General features: G+C 43.6%; 1 protein-coding gene across 1 annotated transcript in view; it reads left to right on the top strand.

Moving 5' to 3' along the window:
- Positions 1-23,455, top strand: part of LOC126281940 (gonadotropin-releasing hormone receptor-like) — a 626,439-nt gene that overhangs the window by 585,219 nt on the left and 17,765 nt on the right. The window contains exon 4 of the mRNA XM_049981289.1: positions 21,326-21,453. Coding sequence (XP_049837246.1) covers positions 21,326-21,453 — 128 coding nt within the window. The remainder of the gene's footprint in view (positions 1-21,325; positions 21,454-23,455) is intronic.

Raw genomic sequence — 23,455 nt, 5'->3', positions numbered from 1 at the left:
TCAAGAGCTAAAACAAGACTGAGTCCAGACACTTTGTGCTGTATGTAAACAGTGGCACAGACATGACAGTCTATGTGCTTCCTGAACGTGTTGCTCTCTCTTTGACCTCCCATTGGAAGCTGGAGCGCGCCAGTCGATTGCCCTCTCTGATCTGTACAGGCACTTGCTGGTGCCAATTGTTAAATCATGGCGTGGGTTTCCTAGGGTGGTGTGTGTAGAAGCTGAGGAACCACATAATTCAGAAAAGATAACTGTAGTCTTCAACACACATACAGCTCCAGTGTTGCTGGGCTATCATACAATATGCGCTTGGGTGTACCCAATAAGATTTACAATATTCAGCAACGTGAATAGTGGACAATTCACTGACTTTCAAGAATGATCGTTGAGAAATTTGGTGTGTGCTGGCTCTGTCATAGAGTGCACTGTGAGTAAGTGTGTCACATGTGGTTGTATCTGCTTGGATTGTTTGGAATTGGACGCTGCGCACTTACAAAGCTCATCCCTCGGAACAATCCAAAGGACGTTTTCGGTACTAATTTCGATGTGTGTTGTATTACTGTATGCAGTACGTATGAGACATCTGCATCATCACTACCTGACATTGCCAAAGAAATACACACATATTTGTGCTCATCTGCATACACAACAATGTAAGGCCAAATTAAAAAGAAAAAAAAATTAATGTGTATCTTTCCAAACTGTGTTTTATTTCTATTAGAATATGTTAAAACAAAAGACAAGGTGCATGTACAGTACCAAATTCTTGTGCAGTCCTATGTGTGGAGGCTTCTCAAGCGTGCGAAACCGTTGATTTGCCTTCTGCTGGTGTGAGCCTGCTCACAGTGGCCATTTGCATGCCAGAGGTGTAAGAAGGGGTGCTCGTTGATAGGGCGAATGGCTCGTACGCTGCACAAGATGCAGGTGTTTCTAAACAAGAGCAATTGTAAGGAGATATGATAACAAATTAATTACTAGTTTCTTCACCAAATGGATATATAATATTTTATTTCGTAACAGTTTTTTTGCACAACATATTTAGAGATACCTTTTTATATAATTTTTTTAGTGCAATATGGTAAAACATACTTCAACAATGAGTAGAAACTTACATATACACACATGTCTTCAGAGACATATTTTACACTAATAACAGAAAGACGAGAAACTAAAGAGAATATACGTAACACGTTTCCCATAGCAGTCTTTAAAAAAATATTATAGTTATGTTTCCTCAATATGTTTGCTACAAGATCCTTCTTACACACCATAGCTGATGGAAAACTTTTGTGATACAGTTGCTACAATTATCACTCTTGAATGTAGCTGTTGTTAATGCGTCCCTCTTTCATACTACTGTTTCTACAAAACCTTTTTTTCCATGGGAACCGAGAAATGAATTACCGAGATAATACTGACTGGGATGACCAGCAGCAGTTGAAAAAATACTCAATATATAGTACATACACACACCTTACACTATACAGATGCACACATAGTGTGCACATATACAATGTACACAAACACATGTAGTGAATACTCTAGTCTCTCTCTCTCTCTCTCTCTCTCTCTCACACACACACACACACACACACAAACACACACACACATCCATTTATACTATGAAAAATGAGCTGTACTATTCTGCATAAACAGAAGCATTTTCACTATATATGAAACAAATAAATACGTCCATCCCTTGTTTATCAAACAAGTAAACAGTGGCAGTACAGCAGGACTTCAGTTTCGTTCTCACAGGTTACTCATTTCTCTTCAATGCGCAATAGACTGACTTTCAGCAACAATGCAGTGTGTACCACACGGTCTCATGTTTGAATGGTGATTTGGCTCACCATATGCAGAGGAGGATGTGGGGTACTACCGACACCACCGATCAGCCAGTCCAAGTAATAAATTTGAGAATCATCGTGGCTCCATGATACACATCCTTTGCCTGCCTTTGGGTGGCTCCTGTATTTTTAAAATATCTGTAGATTTTCTGTCCACGGCGTACAAACTCCAAATCCACAATCTGTTCACTTCATATTTCATTAGGTCGACAACCTTATTGGTTGCAAGCGTTATGCCATTAAGTACTACTGTATAAGCCACATATCCCGATGTATCGAATGAGTTGGGGTGGCACCTTACTGCTTCATATGGATCACAGCCCTTCATCCTTATATGAAGTGTCTGCCTCTGTGTAAAGTAGCTTTAAAGTAACTCTCAATGTTCAAAGTGAGTTTTTGCAAATCCGTAATGAAACTGGTACCTGTGTAGTTTGCATAGACCCAATATACACATTCTGTCATAAACAGATTTGTGGAACTCTAACGAATGCTCAGGCATCTCCTGGGTGACAAATTCTGAATTGCAGATTGTGGCTCATTTAAAATTTGGCCTGGTGCCATAGATACCCACCCATTTTGTTCTTATATGAATTTTCCTGTGGTTTCCAAAATTCTCTATTGATGTGCCAAAAATTGCGTTATTCATAAGTTTAAAAATATATTTTTCAAACTATTACATCATGGAAAGTCTCTTTTCACTGTTGGTATCAATATACTCCTTCGACAAATAGTGCTGCTTGAAGGAGACAGCACTGTTGACCCTTCATCAGTTCATGTTCAGCTTGACACACTTCTGCGGGATTGTATAATGCATTATGTATCTCTGTTTATCGCGCAGAACAGCCATCAGCTTGGGGAAGTGCTCTGTACATAATGGCAAACTGCTGCGAGGATCATGCAAACTATTAGAGTATGTTGTTTCCATCTCCACAATATTTCCTACAAGAGAATAAGCAGCCACTTACTTGAATCAACTATTTCGGCGATTTCGTGACTGAACAGCCTTCGAAACACAGCAATTTGCAGAGACTGTTGCTTGGTGTGCCAGTAGTAGTTGTTTTCATCTACGTACAGTATGTAACTCATGTCATCGGACCCATTCACATTTTATTTTACTTGCCGTGACTATAAGTACATTGGCAAAGTCACACACGAATTACTGGATCAAGTAAGAGTGACGTGTTTACACTACTTCGGTGTTGACGCGTATGTTTCTGAGCACTGCATCCCAGGAAAGCCCTGGAACTGTCTAATAGAAGGCAGGTTCCATAGCGTATGTTTCCATGCATACACTCCGGAAATTCTCGGAAATATCTGCCAACAAGCGTACATGCATGCCAATAGAAAGCTTTGCATGCTCCCCTAAATAAGAGAAGTTGAATTCTTGCCAAACATTCTCTGCATGCACTTACTCCATATCCTTTATAAGATTACTGATGAATACAGTTATTTTGAGAAATATGGTTCGGCTCAAAAAATGGTTCAAATGGCTCTGAGCACTATGGGACTTAACATCTATGGTCATCAGTCCCTAGAACTTAGAATTACTTAAACCTAACTAACCGAAGGACATCACACAATTCCCAGTCATCACGAGGCAGAGAAAATCCCTGACCCCGCCGGGAATCGAACCCTGGAACCCGGGCTCGGGAAGCGAGAACGCTACCGCACGACCACGAACTGCAATATGGTTTCGTTGATTCTCTCCACTGAAACCAGGTATTCATATGGAAAGACACCTTTCATCGTCATGAGCTGAAATTTTGCATAATTAGTATGTGTACCATCAGTGATACGTATATCCTCCTGGCACATAGTTTCAGGATGTTTATTAAATGGTATATACAAAGAAGTAGGAAGTCCAGAAACTGCAGCATATTGTTCTTGGCGATTTGCTTGCAGAATGAAACATACACTCCTGGAAATGGAAAAAAGAACACATTGACACCGCTGTGTCAGACCCACCATACTTGCTCCGGACACTGCGAGAGGGCTGTACAAGCAATGATCACACGCACGGCACAGCGGACACACCAGGAACCGCGGTGTGCTCCCTGCCGCCGTTGGATAAGCAGCTGCTGCAGCAAGTCGTATAACCCTAGCTTACTTATTTGTTAGATAGTTTAATTAATTTCTTTGCGTGTTTTTGGGTACTTGCATTGTTTAATTCATATATTTCGGGCGTATTATAGTATTTGAGGGTTGTAGCATCGCGCCTTAGTACCTGAATAGTGTAAATTCGCGTAGTCGTCTGTCTTCTGTTTTTGTTTTGAACGGCCAGTGTCGGTTGGTCAGTCAGTCAGTGTGCTCCCTGCCGCCGTTGGATAAGCAGCTGCTGCAGCAAGTCGTATAACCCTAGCTTACTTATTTGTTAGATAGTTTAATTAATTTCTTTGCGTGTTTTTGGGTACTTGCATTGTTTAATTCATATATTTCGGGCGTATTATAGTATTTGACAGTTGTAGCATCGCGCTTTAGTGTTTACTTCGTAGATTCTTATTTAAATTGCGTGTGAGTTTCGTATAGGAGGTGCAATTTCGAGTTTTAGTTACTGTAATCGTAAATTCAGCAGATTGTAGCGCAGTCGTTAGGCATTTGTACAGGTTAGTTGATACATTCTTTGTGTGTTCCGCTTGCGTTATCTAGGCACGGACTCGTGTTTCAGTAACTGTTGTTAAACATCAATTAGAATGGACAGGGACTGCGATTGCTGTGTTCGGATGAGGGCTGACTTGGCATCCCTTCGCTCACAGCTGCAATCGGCGCTGACTTCGGTCGCGCAGCTTGAGGCTGTTGCCAATGGGCACCACTGTGGGGAGCCGGACTCGGGTATCACGGAGATGTCAACCTCATCCCGTCTGTCCCCAGATCGGTCTGCCGCTGTGGTTGCCCCGGTTGCTGCCCGCAGTGGGGCTGAGCCCTCGCCTGTGGTTGATTGGGAGGTCGTTCCAAGGCGTGGCAGGCAGCGAAAGGCGTCCCTGGAGGCTGATCAGAAAGCCTCCCCGGTGCGTCTGACAAACCGGTTTCAGGCACTGTCTCTGGCTGAGCCAGATGCAGCTGCCTGCCCTGTTTCAGAGGATCATTCTCAGCCTTCAAGGTCCGGGCAATCGCAGAGGGTGAGCTTATTGGTAGTTGGGAGCTCCAATGTTAGGCGCGTAATGGGGCCCCTTAGGGATATGGCGGCTAAGGAGGGGAAGAAATCCAGTGTGCACTCCGTGTGCATTCCGGGAGGAGTCATTCCTGATGTGGAAAGGGTCCTTCCGGATGCCATGAAGAGCACAGGGTGCAGCCAGCTGCAGGTGGTGGCACATGTCGGCACTAATGACGTGTGTCGCTTTGGATCTGAGGAAATTCTCTCTGGATTCCAGCGGCTATCTGATTTGGTGAAGGCTGCCGGTCTTGCTTACGAGATGAAGGCAGAGCTCACCATCTGCAGCATCGTTGACAGAACCGACTGCGGACCTTTGGTGCAGAGCCGGGTGGAGGGTCTGAATCAGAGGCTCAGACGGTTTTGCGACCGTGTTGGCTGCAGATTCCTTGACTTGCGCCATAGGGTGGTGGGGTTTCGGGTTCCGCTGAATAGGTCAGGAGTTCACTACACTCAGCTGGCGGCTACACGGGTAGCGGAGGCTGTGTGGCATGGACTGGGCGGTTTTTTAGGTTAGAAGGCCTCGGGAAAGTGCGGGATGGGCTGCAATGTCAAAGGGTGCTTGGCAATTACAGGACGTGCTTGGATCAAGGAACAGTCGGAATTTTAGTTGTAAATTGTTGTAGTTGCGCTGGAAAAGTCCCTGAGCTTCAAGCGCTAATAGAAAGCACAGAAGCTGATATCATTATAGGTACAGAAAGCTGGCTAAAGCCTGAAATAAGTTCTGCAGAAATTTTTACGAAGTCTCAGACGGTGTTCAGGAAAGATAGATTAGGCAGAATTGGTGGTGGAGTGTTGGTGTCTGTCAGTAGTGGTTTATCTTGTAGTGAAGTCGAAGTAGATACTCCGTGCGAATTGGTGTGGGTGGAGGTTATACTTAACAGCCGAATTAAGTTAATAATTGGCTCCTTCTACCGACCCCCAGACTCAGATGATACAGTTGCGGAACAGTTCAGAGAAAGTTTGAGTCTCGTAACAAATAAATACCCCACTCATACGGTTATAGTTGGTGGAGACTTCAACCTACCCTCGGTATGTTGACAAAAATACTTCTTCAGAACCGGTGGTAGGCAGAAAACGTCTTCCGAGATTGTCCTAAATGCATTCTCCGAAAATTATTTCGAGCAGTTAGTCCACGAACCCACGCGAATTATAAATGGCTGCGAAAACACACTTGACCTCTTGGCCACAAACAATCCAGAGCTGATAGAGAGCATCATGACTGATACAGGGATTAGTGATCACAAGGTCATTGTAGCTAGGCTCAATACCATTTCTTCCAAATCCATCAGAAACAAACGCAAAATAATTTTATTTAAAAAAGCGGATAAAGTGCCACTAGAAGCCTTCCTAAAAGACAATTTCCATTCCTTCCGAACTGACTATGCGAATGTAGACAAGATGTGGCTCAAATTCAAAGATATAGTAGCAACAGCAATTGAGATATTCATACCTCATAAATTGGTAAGAGATGGAACGGATCCCCCGTGGTACACAAAAAAGGTCCGAACGCTGTTGCAGAGGCAACGGAAAAAGCATGCAAAGTTCAGAAGAACGCGAAATCCTGAAGATGGGCTAAAATTTACAGACGCGCGAAATTTGGCACGTACTTCGATGCGAGATGCCTTTAATAGGTTCCAAAACGAAACATTGTCTCGAAATTTGGTAGAAAATCCGAAGAAATTCTGGTCGTATGTAAAGTACACAAGCGGCAAGACGCAGTCAATACCTTCGCTGCGCAGTGCCGATGGTACTGTTATCGACGACTGTGCCGCTAAAGCGGAGTTATTGAACACAGTTTTCCGAAATTCCTTCACCAGGGAAGACGAATGGAATATTCCAGAATTTGAAACACGAACATCTGCTAGCATGAGTTTCTTAGAAGTAGATACCTTAGGGGTTGCGAAGCAACTCAAATCGCTTGATACGGGCAAGTCTTCAGGTCCAGATTGTATACCGATTAGGTTCCTTTCAGATTACGCTGATACTATAGCTCCCTACTTAGCACTCATATACAACCGCTCGCTCACCGATAGATCTGTACCTACAGATTGGAAAATTGCGCAGGTCGCACCAGTGTTCAAGAAGGGTAGTAGGAGTAATCCATTTAACTACAGACCTATATCATTGACGTCGGTTTGCAGTAGGATTTTGGAGCATATACTGTATTCAAACATTATGAATCACCTCGAAGGGAACGATCTATCTATTGACACGTAATCAGCATGGCTTCAGGAAACATCGCTCTTGTGCAACGCAGCTAGCTCTTTATTCGCACGAAGTAATGGCCGCTATCGACAGGGGATCTCAAGTTGATTCCGTATTTCTAGATTTCCGGAAAGCTTTTGACACCGTTCCTCACAAGCGACTTCTAATCAAGCTGCGGAGATATGGGGTATCGTCTCAGTTGTGCGACTGGATTCGTGATTTCCTGTCAGGAAGGTCGCATTTCGTAGTAATAGACGGCAAATCATCGAGTAAAACTGAAGTGATATCAGGTGTTCCCCAGGGAAGCGTCCTGGGACCTCTACTGTTCCTGATCTATATAAATGACCTGGGTGACAATCTGAGCAGTTCTCTTAGGTTGTTCGCAGATGATGCTGTAATTTACAGTATAGTAAGGTCATCCGAAGACCAGTATCAGCTGCAAAGCGATTTAGAAAAGATTGCTGTATGGTGTGTCAGGTGGCAGTTGACGCTAAATAACGAAAAGTGTGAGATGATCCACATGACTTCGAAAAGAAATCCGTTGGAATTCGATTACTCGATAAATAGTACAATTCTCAAGGCTGTCAATTCAAGTAAGTACCTGGGTGTTAAAATTACGAACAACTTCAGTTGGAAGGACCACATAGATAATATTGTCGGGAAGGCGAGCCAAAGGTTGCGTTTCATTGGCAGGACACTTAGAAGATGCAACAAGTCCACTAAAGAGACAGCTTACACTACACTCGTTCGTCCTCTGTTAGAATATTGCTGCGCGGTGTGGGATCCTTACCAGGTGGGATTGACGGAGGACATCGAGAGGGTGCAAAGAAGGGCAGCTCGTTTTGTATTATCGCGTTATAGGGGAGAGAGTGTGGCAGATATGATACACGAGTTGGGATGGAAGTCATTACAGCATAGACGTTTTTCGTCGCGGCGAGAGCTTTTTACGAAATTTCAGTCACCAACTTTCTCTTCCGAATGCGAAAATATTTTGTTGAGCCCAACCTACATAGGTAGGAATGATCATCAAAATAAAATAAGAGAAATCAGAGCTCGAACAGAAAGGTTTAGGTGTTCGTTTTTCCCGCTCGCTGTTCGGGAGTGGAATAGTAGAGAGATAGTATGATTGTGGTTCGATGAACCCTCTGCCAAGCACTTAAATGTGAATTGCAGAGTAGTCATGTAGATGTAGATGTAGATGTAGGTGTTGGCCGTCGAATGGCGCTAGCTGCGCAGCATTTGTGCACCGCCGCCGTCAGTGTCAGCCAGTTTGCCGTGGCATACGGAGCTCCATCGCAGTCTTTAACACTGGTAGCATGCCGCGACAGCGTGACGTGAACCGTATGTGCAGTTGACGGACTTTGAGCGAGGGCGTATAGTGGGCATGCGGGAGGCCGGGTGGACGTACCGCCGAATTGCTCAACACGTGGGGCGTGAGGTCTCCACAGTACATCGATGTTGTCGCCAGTGGTCGGCGAAAGGTGCACGTGCCCGTCGACCTGGGACCGGACCGCAGCGATGCACGGATGCACGCCAAGACCGTAGGATCCTACGCAGTGCCGTAGGGGACCGCACCGCCACTTGCCAGCACTTAGGGGCACTGTTGCTCCTGGGGTATCAGCGAGGACCATTCGCAACCGTCTCCATGAACCTGGGCTACGGTCCTGCACACCGTTAGGCCGTCTTCCGCACACACCCCAACATCGTGCAGCTCGCCTCCAGTGGTGCCGCGACAGGCGTGAAAGTAGGGACGAATGGAGACGTGTCGTCTTCAGCGATGAGAGTCGCTTCTGCCTCGGTGCCAATGATGGTCGTATGCGTGTTTGGCGCCGTGTAGGTGAGCGCCACAATCAGGACTGCATACGACCGAGGCACACAGGGCCAACACCCGGCATCATGGTGTGGGGAGCGATCTCCTACACTGGCCGTACACCTCTGGTGATCGTCGAGGGGACACTGAATAGTGCACGGTACATCCAAACCGTCATCGAACCCATCGTTCTACCATTCCTAGACCGGCAAGGGAACTTGCTGTTCCAACAGGACAATGCACGTCCGCATGTATCCCGTGCCACCCAACGTGCTCTAGAAGGTGTAAGTCAACTACCCTGGCCAGCAAGATCTCCGGATCTGTCCCCCATTGAGCATGTTTGGGACTGGATGAAGCGTCGTCTCACGCGGTCTGCACGTCCAGCACGAACGCTGGTCCAACTGAGGCGCCAGGTGGAAATGGCATGGCAAGCCGTTCCACAGGACTACATCCAGCATCTCTACGATCGTCTCCATGGGAGAATAGCAGCTTGCATTGCTGCGAAAGGTGGATATACACTGTACTAGTGCCGACATTGTGCATGGTCTGTTGCCTGGGTATATGTGCCTGTGGTTCTGTCAGTGTGATCATGTGATGTATCTGACCCCAAGAATGTGTCAATAAAGTTTCCCCTTCCTGGGACAATGAATTCACGGTGTTCTTATTTCAATTTCCAGGAGTGTATTTTTTGATGCTCCTTGGGACTAACCTACTCATTTCTCAATCAATAATGACTCAAGTGTTCACCGATGTAGTGAGCGTCATAGCAGTCAACTTTGTGGAAGAAAACGAGTGTGTGTCGCAGCTGTTGCCTGTTGAAGTCGCATGTGTTGTGTGCTACGTTGTGGATCATTAGCATTAGATGATCTCTATGTGCATTTTCCTCTTCTCCGGCTAACTGCAGCCCAAAAATACGACAGCCAACTGCACTCTTGTATAATTCGTCATTTTCCTATGATATGCTCTTGTGATGTTGGTGAGATGTGTCATATCAACATATGTTGCAAGTTGTTCAAGCTCAGAGAGCAACCATCTGATAATATGATGCAGAACACTTGTGACTCGAATCGTGTGTGCCGACAACCTGGTACGTCACTGCATGTCATATGTGCCACCATATGAGAGTACCTTCACCCTGACCACAGAAGCTAGGAAAAACTCAAAGTCAGTGTATACTACAACATTCCAGTCACTCACGGGTATAGGATTTTCATATCACTGCATTACACATTCAATGTCTTCATATACATTTTCTACGTCTTCACCTTCTGACTGTGATGTAGCCATGTGTACCTCTATTATTGTTGTGGACATTGATTTGTTGTCGATTCTAATGAGAGTAATCCAATCCCTAAACTGCCCAAACTCACTCTCTGCCCTACCTTACAATTCATGACGAATCCTATACATGCTACTATATTTTGCGCCTTTTCCAATAATAGCCTGTACTTGTATGACCAGATATCTTTATTTTCGTTCCATTTGAACTCAGTGAGCATCACTGTATCCAGACTGAATCTTTACATTTTTCTTCCCAGAAATGATTACTTCCCTACCCCATTGATACTTTCGAGATTCAACACCCCAACACGTAGATTGTATTTTTCGCATACATCTCAATGCGTCGTCTTCCTCTTGGTGACCTCCCTCGTGAGTGGTAGACTGAGCCGGAATCTTTTGCCAACCAAGAGATCATCATAACATTTTTTCAATTAGGAACCACATGTCCTGTGGACACATTGTATGTGACTTTAACGCTGTGGTTTCCATTGCCTTCTCTGTCTTCGTACCGTTGACAATTGTTGACATACATCTTATGGGTATTTTCCCACCTGTCAGGCAAGGGGGTGCCGCAAATCATTGTCTCTCGTCTGCCCTCGTTACTAAGACCGTTGGCAGGGTAAAGGTCATCAGATATACTAGAAGTCTACGGCAAGCATTGTTGATAACTTTTAATCAGGATTTAAGCAGGGGCTGAGGTCGAAATCTGAACTCATAATGTTTTAATTACTAGTGAAGGATTATGCCTTTACACCGAAGGACTTTTTCTTCAGAGGAAATTACGACAAGAAAAGGGGAAGTGGATGGAGCTGAGACAGGTAACGCGACACGACCAGAAAAATTCAACTGAGCGTTGAAAGACATTCCCTGAAAATATTTGTTTTCTTGGGAGAACCAATCATGTTAAAAATTCTCCTGGCATGCAGAATATATGAGGTTGTCAATATGCCCTCAGACTTTTAGACGAATGGAATAATCCTCTTACCAATGAAGGCAGGTGTTAACAAGTGTGAGTACTCCAAATCCATATGTTTGTGTTGTTGTAAAATACTAACAGTAATAATCTTCAGAAGTATTGAACGACAAGTATAAACCGCCCTGGGAGAGAGTGGTTTGACTTCCGGAATAATGTAGGACCACAGGAGGTAAAAGTGACACTACAACTTACCCATACTTCCATGTTTAAACCTCAACCCGTATACAGTAGATCGCGGAGTGCACTTCTTATAATACAGATTGAAGGAAGGCAGACCGGTGTTTACAGTATGTGTGTATGTAGAGAAAATGATTTTGACAAAGTTGACTGAGAAACGCTCTTCGGAGTTCTTAAATCATCTGATATATTACACAGAAAGTAGTCTGCAGTTACAAGAGTCGAAGGACGTGAAAGGCAGGCAGTTGAAGTTGAGGACGAAGAAATAGTAGCACTGAGGCATGCCGAAGGGTCTGTAGTTTTTGATACTGCCTTGAACGCAGATTACGGGTAAACATCAATAACAGTGTAACAAACTTAACAGAATGCAACCACTTTACATCATTCGAAGCTGAAAGAATTAATTTATATATTAGTAAGTATTTTCTGAAAGTATTTCTGTGGTGTGAACTCTAATGTGGTATAAGATAAACAACACAGTCAAGAAGAGAACAGGAGGCTTTTAAGTGTGGAATTTTGGAAGGCAACTCCCATATTCTGGAGAAGTCAGAGACGTAGACGGCTTTCGCTTAACTTGAGCAATACAGTGAGACGACTCTTGTTTAGTGACGCAGGCAAATATTGAGACTCAAAGAGATTACCAAAGTTCACTAAAGGTGTTGAGTGGTTGCTTCATGTCAGACAAACAGGTGATACAGTGATAACGTTTGGAAAAATAAATTGCCTTGAGGAGAGGTAATTTACAGGACACCTAGGAAGACAACCTGATAAGGATAAAAGACAGTCGTATGGCGAGAAACTGGTTTTGTATGCGTTCGGGCGGTGTCCCAGAGTAATGAAGTGGAAGCAATGGCAATGCCGGCATTAGGTCATCGAAAATAGCAGGTGAATTGCGTAATGGGTAACGAAATGAAACGACAGCCTTCGAGGTATCTCATGCCGTAATTGGTGCCTGCTAGCGGAGGTTTAGGAGCAGTGAAATTGCAGGAGTGTAATGCCAGTTAAGAATGGAGACTTCGGTGGAGATCCTTGAACCTTGCGGCCTCTGTCTTGGTGGCTAGGACGCGGACCGGGTTGCAAGTCGATTGATCGGTTGTTTGAAGGTACGGGCGAGCAGACAAACACCTGTCGCTCTATGTTACGAATAATTTTGACTCTCATCCTCACGTTCCATTTTATCATACAAACAAGTGCTGACGTATTGTCAAGTAGCACGAATATGAGAACGTTTAGCAAGTCTGAATGGAACACGACTGCTTATTATGCGAACAGTTTCGTTGTACTTATTACCTTTTTCCATTCTTCTCAATTAGCGTATCGTTTACGTTGATGTCAAACATAGAAGAAGTTTTCCTTATCGTGTAAGAAAAAAGAACTGGTTTGTTGCGTGCCACTGCTTAGAGATTACCCTGACTTGACCAATATGATTCGGAAAACGTGTGGATGTCTGAAATCTTCCAACGAACCATGTTTATTATCTCGAATTGTATTGTTACCAATTCACCACATCGGTCCAATAAATATTCATTCCGATTCACCGCAGCGTTCTGACAGATATGTCAATCGCTAAACCATTTTTAACATTGTCTGTTCGTTTTACCAACTGGAGACGATCTCTCAGCAACCAAAGGAAAAAAATTCGAGAAAACCGCTCTTCAGCTGAAGGAAACTAATTTTTTTAATAGTTACAGTAAAAATTTTGTAGTAAAAATAAAGGCAACAAAAGTATTCATTTAAAATTAGATCACAAAATGAGATGACACAATTGATGGTATCTTCCCCTTCCCACTACTATATCAGTATACATCACTCACTAGCAGAACAATCGATCATGCTTTTGTAATCGATCATGCTTTTGTGGCCGTCTGCTTACATTCGTTTGACTTTTCCCACTGTAACCTTTCAATGAAAGTTACCTTCCACGGCGACGGTTCTTCAAACGATGTTTCCAGTATCAGTCATGGAACTACAAGGACACGCTCCAGTGAGACACTGACTCACTGGACGTACCGAATGCGCAGGAGCTTCGCCGGACTGCAGAACATCCTCCAAATACTTTGGAAACATATTTTGAAGGAAATCAAGATAGGGAATTCCATTAAGAAAGTTAGCTAGAATAGCTGGATTTATGAGTGAATCATCAGTAATACCGCACTATACATTCACTGAGAAACTTCGTTGAAAATTTATTTCTACAGCAACGTGCAGATTTTCATCTGCGCACACGAGAGAGTTGCGCGTGCTGTTGAGGGTAAACCTTGACTCACCAGTGAACACAATACGCCGTCCATTGGCAGTGATTCATTGACAGAACTCCGTTCGTTTGATATCATTTCCTACATGCCAATTCTGCATACTCTGCCCATGGCGTGGATGCGGACCCTGTTCATGTACTGTGCGCGTAACTCTTGTGTGTTGAATAGCAAACCGTGCAGAAATTCTTCTAGAGGTGGTAGTTGGGTTGCGTTCTACATTTCATCATCACTCATCCTGTATAGCTACGAGAACATCACTGCCGCTCATATCGCGTGCAGGTTCAATACATGCCGAGTGAAAGGAAATGATACCGTCAGAATTGCTAACTAACTACGCCGTTTTGCGTTAAAGTTATAACAACAAGAAGAAAAAGAATTAGTGAATTTTCACTTACCATGTGTGTACAGGATAGTAAGTAAAATACACGATTAAATTTGTAGGTTTCACAAGCTGCGAATTGAACAGTGACCCGAATATAGACTAAATTTGCTTTACTTCACGTCTGTTGTAACAAATTTTTTGTCATCAGGCCACGGGTTTCGGTCTATAATGACCATCTTCAGAGCTGCAGCAAAATATGGGAAAACAAAATACAGTAGCAGATTGTCTACAGCTTGAAACAATAAATAATAAGTACTAGAAACATACTTGTGGATTTGTGCGTTTTAAATATGACGAGGCAAGTATGTTTTATAGAAACATAACGTAGTATAGTGGAGCCATAGTAACATCGTCAAATGCTAAACAAAAAATCAGCGCCAGAATCGTCAGATACACATAATATAGTAGTATATACAAGTGATCTTGTCAGCAGCACTACTGTTCGCAACAAACTGCCATACAGTTGCCACAAAATGTTTGTGTTGCAAGTTCGCCCGATGTCGGCGCACACATATTCTTCAAAGATTAATTGTAGAAATGTAAAATAAAGGGGAATACAATCAGTAAAGCCTGTAATTGGCTTGTAATAGATTTTTTCCCTTTTATTGTATTTCAGTGCCCCATATGGAATAGGCTGGCAGCTGCATACGCGGTCTTCAGCCGAGAGACAGACATTAATACAGAACATGAAGACATTTAGAAAAACAACAGAAACGAGGAAATGAGGCGAAACAGACATATGAAAGGGGTAAAATAATGCATAAAAAATTGTGATTGTAAAATGGTGATAAAAAGCTAAAAACTGTACACAAAAATCCACACAATGTGATAACTAAAATAAACACAAGGCAAAACATTGCTGGAGCGTAAAATCGGCGATGGACAGCGTAGCACATAATAATGACTGACAGTAACACCCAATTAAAATCACAGCTCGACATCATGGGAGAACAACACCAAACGTAACACTGATGTAGAACACACTGATGATGATGAGCAAACTGAGAGGATCTGCCAGGGGGATGGAGATGAGGGAGAAGGGGATGGAGAGGGGAGGAGAGGGGGGGTGAGATGGGCGCTGGGAGCGCTGAAGGGACTGGAAAGGGAAGGACGTAGGAGGAGAAACAGTCGAGGAGGTGATGCAGAGACTCAGCGGTGGGGGGAGGGAAATTCACTCTGGGAGAAGGAGGGGAGAGGAAAAGGGTGGCCCTGGGGAGGGGGATGGGGGAAACAAGGCCAGTTGCTAGGAAGGGTAGATATCATGACGAAGTTCAACATCCAGGAGGGGTAGGTGCTGGAAATTTCCTTGATGAAGAAGTTGGGGTGTGTGGAGGTCGAGAGAGGGAGCGATACAGCGATAGAGGCACAGAAATTGGTGGGGACTGGAGAGGAAGGAGGAAACCAGGGGGGTAGGGAGGATCAAGCTGGCGCACAAGGTAAAGGATGTGGAGATGTTGGAGGAAAAGGAGGAGGTGGGGGAAGGGGATGAGGTCATACAGGAGTCATATGGGGAAGAAAGGCGGGTACACAAGGCAAAGTGGAACGCGTGGATTTGTTGGATGTGGAGGGCCATATAAAAGCAGAGGAGGGGGGGGGGGAGATCAAGGTAGTTCTGGCATAACAGAGAATAGGACGGATAAGGCATTTGTAGGTGTGTTGGATGGTGGAAGGATGCAATCCCTACATCTGGCCACACAGGAGTTTGAGGAGACAGAGGCGGGAAAGGACTTTCTGTTGGATGGACAGGAGATTAGGGGTCCAGGCGAGGTGACGGTTGAGGCTGAAACCAAGGCATCTCAGGGTGGAGGTGAGCTGGATGGGGCGACCATTAATGGTGAGGTAAAAATCATGGAGACAGAAGGAGTGGACAGTGGGGCCTATGACGATTGTCTGGGTTTTGAAAGAATGTGTAAGAGGCATTACAGTAATAAAAAGGAGTGAAATAAACAAGACCAAAATTAGATTGATAAAAAGAAAAAAAGTTAAGAGACAGTAACTGACATACCATACACTCAGATTACGATATTATAGATAATGAGATAAATAATAATCAGCTATCTCAGTACAAAGAATAATATGAAAATTACAAAACAAGTAGGTAACGAAGCCGAATGAATGACAACAGAACGCTGCACATAATCAGCGCCCTCTAATAACATCAACGCACACTGTCTCATAGGCGAGAAGTGATCACAGAGGCTGAGGTGTTGGCAGAACTAAATTCCCATCCCGACATTGAAATCCGCTCAGCCCATCACATCTTTAATGATGCCTGGCCGACTTACCTTTTGCGCTTATTCACAGAACCCCCCTCCTTCATCCACTGCTTCCTTAGAGACGAAGCCCTCACCTACAACAGACGTCACAAAGTTGCCCTCTCTCTCCATTTATCGTTCGTATCAACTCTGATCCTCAAATCCCCCTCCCTCCCTCTGCCCTTTTCCCAGGCCCCCTCTCCCCCCTTCCATCCTGCTTTTTCCCCACCTACCATCTCTTTATTCTCTCCCCCGAGTCCTTTTGCTTTCCCCTCCTCTGGCTTCCCCACTCCTTGCCGCATCTGCCCTGCCCCTCCCCTGTTATGTCCCCTCTCCTTCCATTTGCTCCCCCTTTTTCTTGTCCTCTCCCACCCTTTTCCCCCTCATCGGTCCAGGTCTTCCCCCTTCCCCCATCTGCCGTCGTGTTTCCTCTATGGTGCAGTTTTAAGTGAGTGTTCAGTGTTGTGCATTCCCTTTCAGTATTGCGAACAGACACCAAACTGTGGCTAGATGTGTTTTTTAACTCTTGCGAATAGAAACCAGACTGCCACTATGTTTTTTAATTATGCCTGTCTAATCACTATGTGTTTTAATCGGCATCACCAAACCTTTGTTTGTTTTGTTTTCACTTCGCAACTTTTCGCCAAGTTCCAGTTTTAACCAGTCACCGTTTTGTCGTCTCATGACGTTTTTAACTTCTGTAGGCTGCAGAGAGGCATATTACGCTGCGGCAAGCCTCGCCACCTCTGGGAGGGGAATGGAAATTCAATAAAGAAAAAATATTGTCAGATAAAGCAAAGTATGAATTGGGCACCAAGTGGCTCTAGCTATTAAGTACGTTTGTTGGCTCTTCTTTTTCCGCTTTGTGAATTTCAGGCTCATACAATACATTAAAATTCCCGCATTTTGCACCCTGTGGAGAACATGCACACTATTGTCAATGTTCCATATAGAATTTGTAAGTGGAAAATATGGTATATAGAGCTGTCACCTATGATAACAACGGATACGTCATTCTAGGCTGCTTCATCTCAATGTCAGAGTTGAGAATTCATAGATCGCAGTAACTGACCACTAGTTGCGCGTCAGTGTCTCCGCAATCCGTGGCTAGGCCTTTTCAGTGGCTAAGCGACCTGCAGAACTTGATGACAAGGCGACGCTCTGTATCGAGGTTAATCAGGAAGATACGGATAACATATGCTCGTGCATTATCCTGTTGAAATATGACGTCACGGAGACCTCAAAAATATGATGCAGAGACCGGCCTTAACAGATCAAACTAGTCAGACGTGCTGTTCAAATTACGGGTCATTTGCACCAGAGGAGATTTTATTGTGTACCCAGCCACGCTACTCGATGTCGCGACAGGTACTGAGCGCGTATGATGATGAGGAATGCAACCTGGCGACATTCGCTCCGCTCGGCGCCTCCGCACACAGATGCGACCGTCGCGGTGCTGCACGCAGAACCAGGAACCGTCTAGAGGGACGGCGCGGCTGTGCGCAGTGTTTGGCCGCGCCGCGCCACACTCCCTCTGCTGGCGCGTCAAGGAAAACCCAACAGTGGGCGCCGAGCTGGCTGTCCGCTGTGCTCCAGACGTCTTCCCGCTGTCCGCGTGGACACTTGTTCTGCCGCAGACACGGCGCCCGTATTCGACAGGTCTGTGCTAGGCTGCAAGTTTAGGTCCTCCGTTACTTCTCTAAATTGTTTAGGGCACATGCCGAGCTGGTTCTCTTGGTAGAACGGCCAATTTCCTTCCCTGCCATCGCCCAATTCAAGCTTGTCTTCCGTATTTGGAGACCTCCTCCTTGACAGGGCGTGAAATCTTTTATCTTCCCGCTATCCTTTTTGATGACGGTGCTATTGGTTAATCGTAACCTGGCCAACTGAAAGCACAGGAAAGACTACATCACTATAAGGGGCACAATAAACGGACAAGGGTAGGCCACGACGTTGGGATCACAGATCTACTTCAAACTCTGTACACATTTAGTAGGCCACTAAAGCAACATAACGACGAAATACCTTCAGGAAGAATATACTAATTCCAATCCCAAAGAAAGCAGGCATTGACAGATGTGAAAATTACAGAACTATCAGTTTAATAAGTCACAGCTACAAAATACTAACATGAATTCTTTACTCACGAATGGCGAAACTGGTAAAAGCCGACCTCAGGGAAGATCAGTTTGGATTCCGCAGAAATGTTGGAACACGTGAGGCAATACTCACCCTACGACTTACCTTAGAAAATATACTAAGGAAAGGCAAACTTACGTTTCTAGCATTTGTAGACTTAGAGGAAGCTTTTGACAATGTTGACTGGAATACTCTTTCAAATTCTGTAGGTGGCAGAGATAAAATCCAGGGAGCGAAAGGCTATTTACAATTTGTACAGAGACCAGATAGCAGTTATAAGAGTCGAGGGACATGGAAGCAGTGGTGGGGAAGGGAGTGAGACATGGTTGTAGCCTCTCACCAATGTTATTCAATATGTATATTAAGCAAGCAGTAAAGGAAACAAAAGAAAAATTTGGAGTAGGTCTCAAAATCAATGGAGAAGAAATAAAAACTTTGAGGTTTGCCGATGATATTGTAATTCTGTCAGAGACAGCAAAGGGCTTGGAAGAGCAGTTGAACGGAATGGACAGTGTCTTGAAAGGAGGATATAAGATGAACATCAGCAAAAGCAAACGAGGATAGTGGAATGTATTCGAATTAAATCAGGTGATGCTGAAGGAATTAGAATAGGGAATGAGACACTTAAAGTAGTGAAGGAGTCTTGCTATTTGGAGAGCAAAATAACTGATGATGGTCAAAGTAGAGACGATATAAAATGTAGACTAGCAATGACAAGGAAGGCGTTTCTAAAGGAGAGAGATTTCTTAACGTCTAGAATAGATTTAAGTCAGGAAGTCTTTTTTGAAAGTATTTGTACGGAGTGTAGCCATGTATGGAAGTGAAACATGGACGATAAATAGTTTGGACAAGAAGAGAATAGAAGCTTTCGAAATGTGGTGCTACAGAAGAATGCTGAAGATTAGGTGGGTAGATCACATAACTAATGAAGAGGTATTGAATAGGATTGGGGAGAAGAGAAGTTTGTGGCACAACTTGACTAGAAGAAGGGATCGGTTGCTAGGACATGTTCTGAGGCATCAAGGGATCATCAATTTAGTATTGGAGGTAAGCGTAGAGGGTAAAAATCGTAGAGGGAGACCAAGAGATGACGACACTAAGAAGATTCAGAAGGATGTAGGCTGCAGTACGTACTGGGAGATGAAGAAGCTGCACAGGATAGAGTAGCATAGGGAGCTGTATCAAACCAGTCTCAGGACTGAAGACCCCAACAACAACAACAACAATGTTCATGTAGATGCACTACTCTGACAGTCCCGAGAAAGTCGCAAGAGACGTTTTACGCATCTATTGTTCCTCATCTACGTGTGGATAGCTGCCGAATGTTAAAGAGTTGATGTTAGTTAAGTGGTTTTCATTCGAGCGTCGAAAGACGAACGTGCCTCAAACTTAATTTTTAGTCAATATTTGTTTCATCACTGCTCATATTATTTAATTTCTATGACATTTGAGAAGTAATACAACAACAAAAAAGCCGTATGTGTTTGCATGAAGTTTTAATGAATTTCATGTTGTTTGAGTACTTATAATTTCTTGTTAAATTTTATTATTAGAACAAATATATTTATAACTATCGACAAGTAATTGAAGAAACGCAAAGAGTTTTCCTGAAAATGTATGCTTACTGTGATTTTCTAAGTCTCTTACACATGTAACGTGGTCAGGTACTCCGAACTACTTTGCACCCCGATGCTTCGAGCTGCAGACACACAGCCAGGCAATATTTGGTAGTTAACTTGCGCAAAGGTGAGACGTTGCTAGTGTAGTAAGAACAAACAGTGCAAGCGCAGTTTCTTTAAATATCACAGAATTTAACCTGTACTACAGAAATGAAGATTTTAACGTGAGTCGAACCATTGTCTCAGATACATACGTCTTACGAAGTTCGAACGCTAACCACTTAACCGCCATGAACTCTAACGTTTAGTAGATATGCTCAGATACACCAGTTACCTATTTTCTCGGAATTTCCAAAGCAGTGGACCTTACTACTCGCACATTACGTTGTTTTAATGGCCTACTAAAGGTGAACAAAGTTTGAAGTAAATTTTAGTTTTTTTATTTATCAACTACGCGTTTCATCTTATTTTGGCATTTTCAGGCTGATCTTCATTTGGTATCTGTAAGGACGATCTATTAGACAGTGTAGCTGAAGGGCATCGTCGAGTGCATCAGGCAAACATCGCCTTTGTTAACCTCAATAAATAATTTCTAGATGGACGTAAGTGACTCCAAGACCTGCATGACGCGTTTTTCTGTTAAAACTTTGTCACCAGGCCATCTACAGATAGGCAGAGTCCGAAACGTGTAATGAATAAAAAATGGGCTAAGAAGTATCCTGTGATTATTATTTTGCTCCCAACCAGCTTTACAAAGCCGTTTTCATCGTTGGAACTGAGACACTTTCTTTGAAGTAGACTGTGTGAAATCCTATCGAACACTACGTAGGATCCACATGTATTTGTTCCCACCAGGACATAATAATTAGAATTTTAGGAGCCTACGAAGGTCGATAAGATGCTCCGTACGATACTAAGTGGAACATTACATTACAGCATTCACTACAGGGTGAGAAATTAGGAAGTTCATGTAAGTTGGGTTGTATGTCTTAAGGAGCATCTATCGAGGGAGTGAGTTTATGTAGGATAATATAATCGATATTGATACTGCTGTCAATTTACTAATGGGTATACGTTACAAATAGTCCTCTGTTACAGTTATTACCGACTCCTGCGTTGTCGATGTCGTCTGATTAGAAGAATAATGTCATTTTGTGTGTGTGTGTGTCTGTCGGTTTTGATTGACTGCGGGGGTGTCGGCAGTGACTGTTGTGTGCTGTTGCAGCTGAGTGAGGACCTGCAGTCGGCCATCTTCTTCTTCGGGATGTCCAACAGCCTGGTCAACCCAATCATCTACGGCGCTTTCCACCTATGGAGACCAAAACGCAGGGGTCGACTCAGCGATAGAGGGAGGTATGTGTAAACCATTTCAAAGAAGGTTATTGTTTTCTTGTAGAAATACTAAACATCCAATCAGTTGCAAAATAGAAGCCTTATTAAACTGCTTATCATGGTTTCAACGCACTAGGTGTACATTGGTAAGGAAATATCAAACGACAACTACAATGTTGTGGATGTTTTAATTATTATGAAGGGGAAATTTTATATTTGACTGACGTTAACGGGCTATATTTTAAAGTACCCCTGCTACAACATGTAATCCAGTTGTCAATATATCCTTCTGACGAAGACGTTTTTATAAACATTGAAACCTTGTTAAAGAGATTTTAATAAACCTTCCATTTTGCAACGGATTGGCTGTTTGCTATTGCTGCAAGAAACTTTCATCCTACAGTTGCTGTTCCAATTATGTACAAATTTTTTTCTTTGTTGTTGCACCTACCCAAGCTGTGCTGCTCTGTGAAAAATGTACGGTTTCCATTTCACGTTATAATACAGCGCACTTCGTGTAACGTGAACAAATTCAGTAGACGCTAATCAGTTCTAGTTGTAGAATGGTTCAAATGGCTCTGAGCACTATGGGACTTAACATCTATGGTCATCAGTCCCCTAGAACTTAGAACTTCTTAAACCTAACTAACCTAAGGACAACATACAACACCCAGCCATCACGAGGCAGAGAAAATCGCTGACCCCGCCGGGAATTGAACCCGGGAACCCGGGCGCGGGAAGCGAAAACGCTACCACACGACCACGAGATGCGGGCCCAGTTGTAGAAACTGGTATGCTAGCGGCAAGACATAATCAATGCCTTCTCTTCGCGATATCAATAGAAATAATATAGACGACAGTGCTGGCAAAGCTGAATTATTAAACAGAGCCTTCCGAAATTCCTTCACCAAAGACGCCGATATAAATATTACAGAATTCGATCAAGAACAGCTGCCAAAATGAGTATCGTAGAAGTAGATATTCGTGAAGCAAATCACTTAGCAAAAGCAAGTATTCTGGTCCAGACCGTATACCAGTTAGGTTCCTTCCAGAGTGCGCTGATACAATAGCTCCACACTTACCGTTCGTTCGACGAAAGATCCGCACCCAGACTGGGAAGTTGCACAGGTCACACCAATATTCAAATAAGGTAGTAGGACTAATCCACTAAATTACGGGCCCATATCATTAACGTCGATTTGCAGCAGGATTTTGGAACATATTTTGTGTTCGAATACTACGAATTACCTCGAAGAGAACGGTCTGTTGACACTCAATCAACACTGATTTAGAAAACAACGTTGTTGTGAAACACAACCAGCTCTTTACTCACATGATATGTTGAGTGCTATTGATACGGGATTTCAGATTGAGTTCGTATTCTAGATTTCCTGAAAGCTTGTGACACTATCACACAAGCGGTTTGTAGTGAAATTGCGTACTTGTGGAATATATGACTGTATTCGTGATTTACTGTCAGAGGTCGCGGTTCGTTTTAATTGACGGAAAGTCATCGAGTAAAACAGTTGTGATTTTTGAGGTTCCCCATACTGGTGTTATAGGCCCTTTACTGTTCCTTGAGGATATAAGATGAACATCGACAAAAGCAAAACGAGGATAATGGAATGTAGTCGAATTAAGTCGGGTGCTGCTGAGGGAATTAGATTAGGAAATGAGACACATAAAGTAGTAAAGGAGTTTTGTTATTTGGGGAGAAAAATAACTGATGATGGTCGAAGTAGAGAGGATATAAAATGTAGACTGGCAATGGGAAGGAAAGGGTTTCTGAAGAAGAGAAATTTGTTAACATCGAGTATAGATTTAAGTGTCAGGAAGTCATTTCTGAAAGTATTTGGATGGAGTGTAGCCATGTATGGAAGTGAAACATGGACGATAAATAGTTTGGACAAGAAGAGAATAGAAGTTTTCGAAATGTGGTGCTACAGAAGAATGCTGAAGATTAGATGGGTAGATCACATAACTAATGAAGTATTGAATAGGACTGGGGAGCAGAGAAGTTTGT

The sequence above is a fragment of the Schistocerca gregaria genome, chromosome 7, assembly GCF_023897955.1.
Source record: "Schistocerca gregaria isolate iqSchGreg1 chromosome 7, iqSchGreg1.2, whole genome shotgun sequence".
NCBI lineage: Eukaryota > Metazoa > Arthropoda > Insecta > Orthoptera > Acrididae > Schistocerca > Schistocerca gregaria.
Note: the sequence above shows the minus strand (reverse complement) of the source record. Positions and strands in the feature narration are given on the sequence as shown.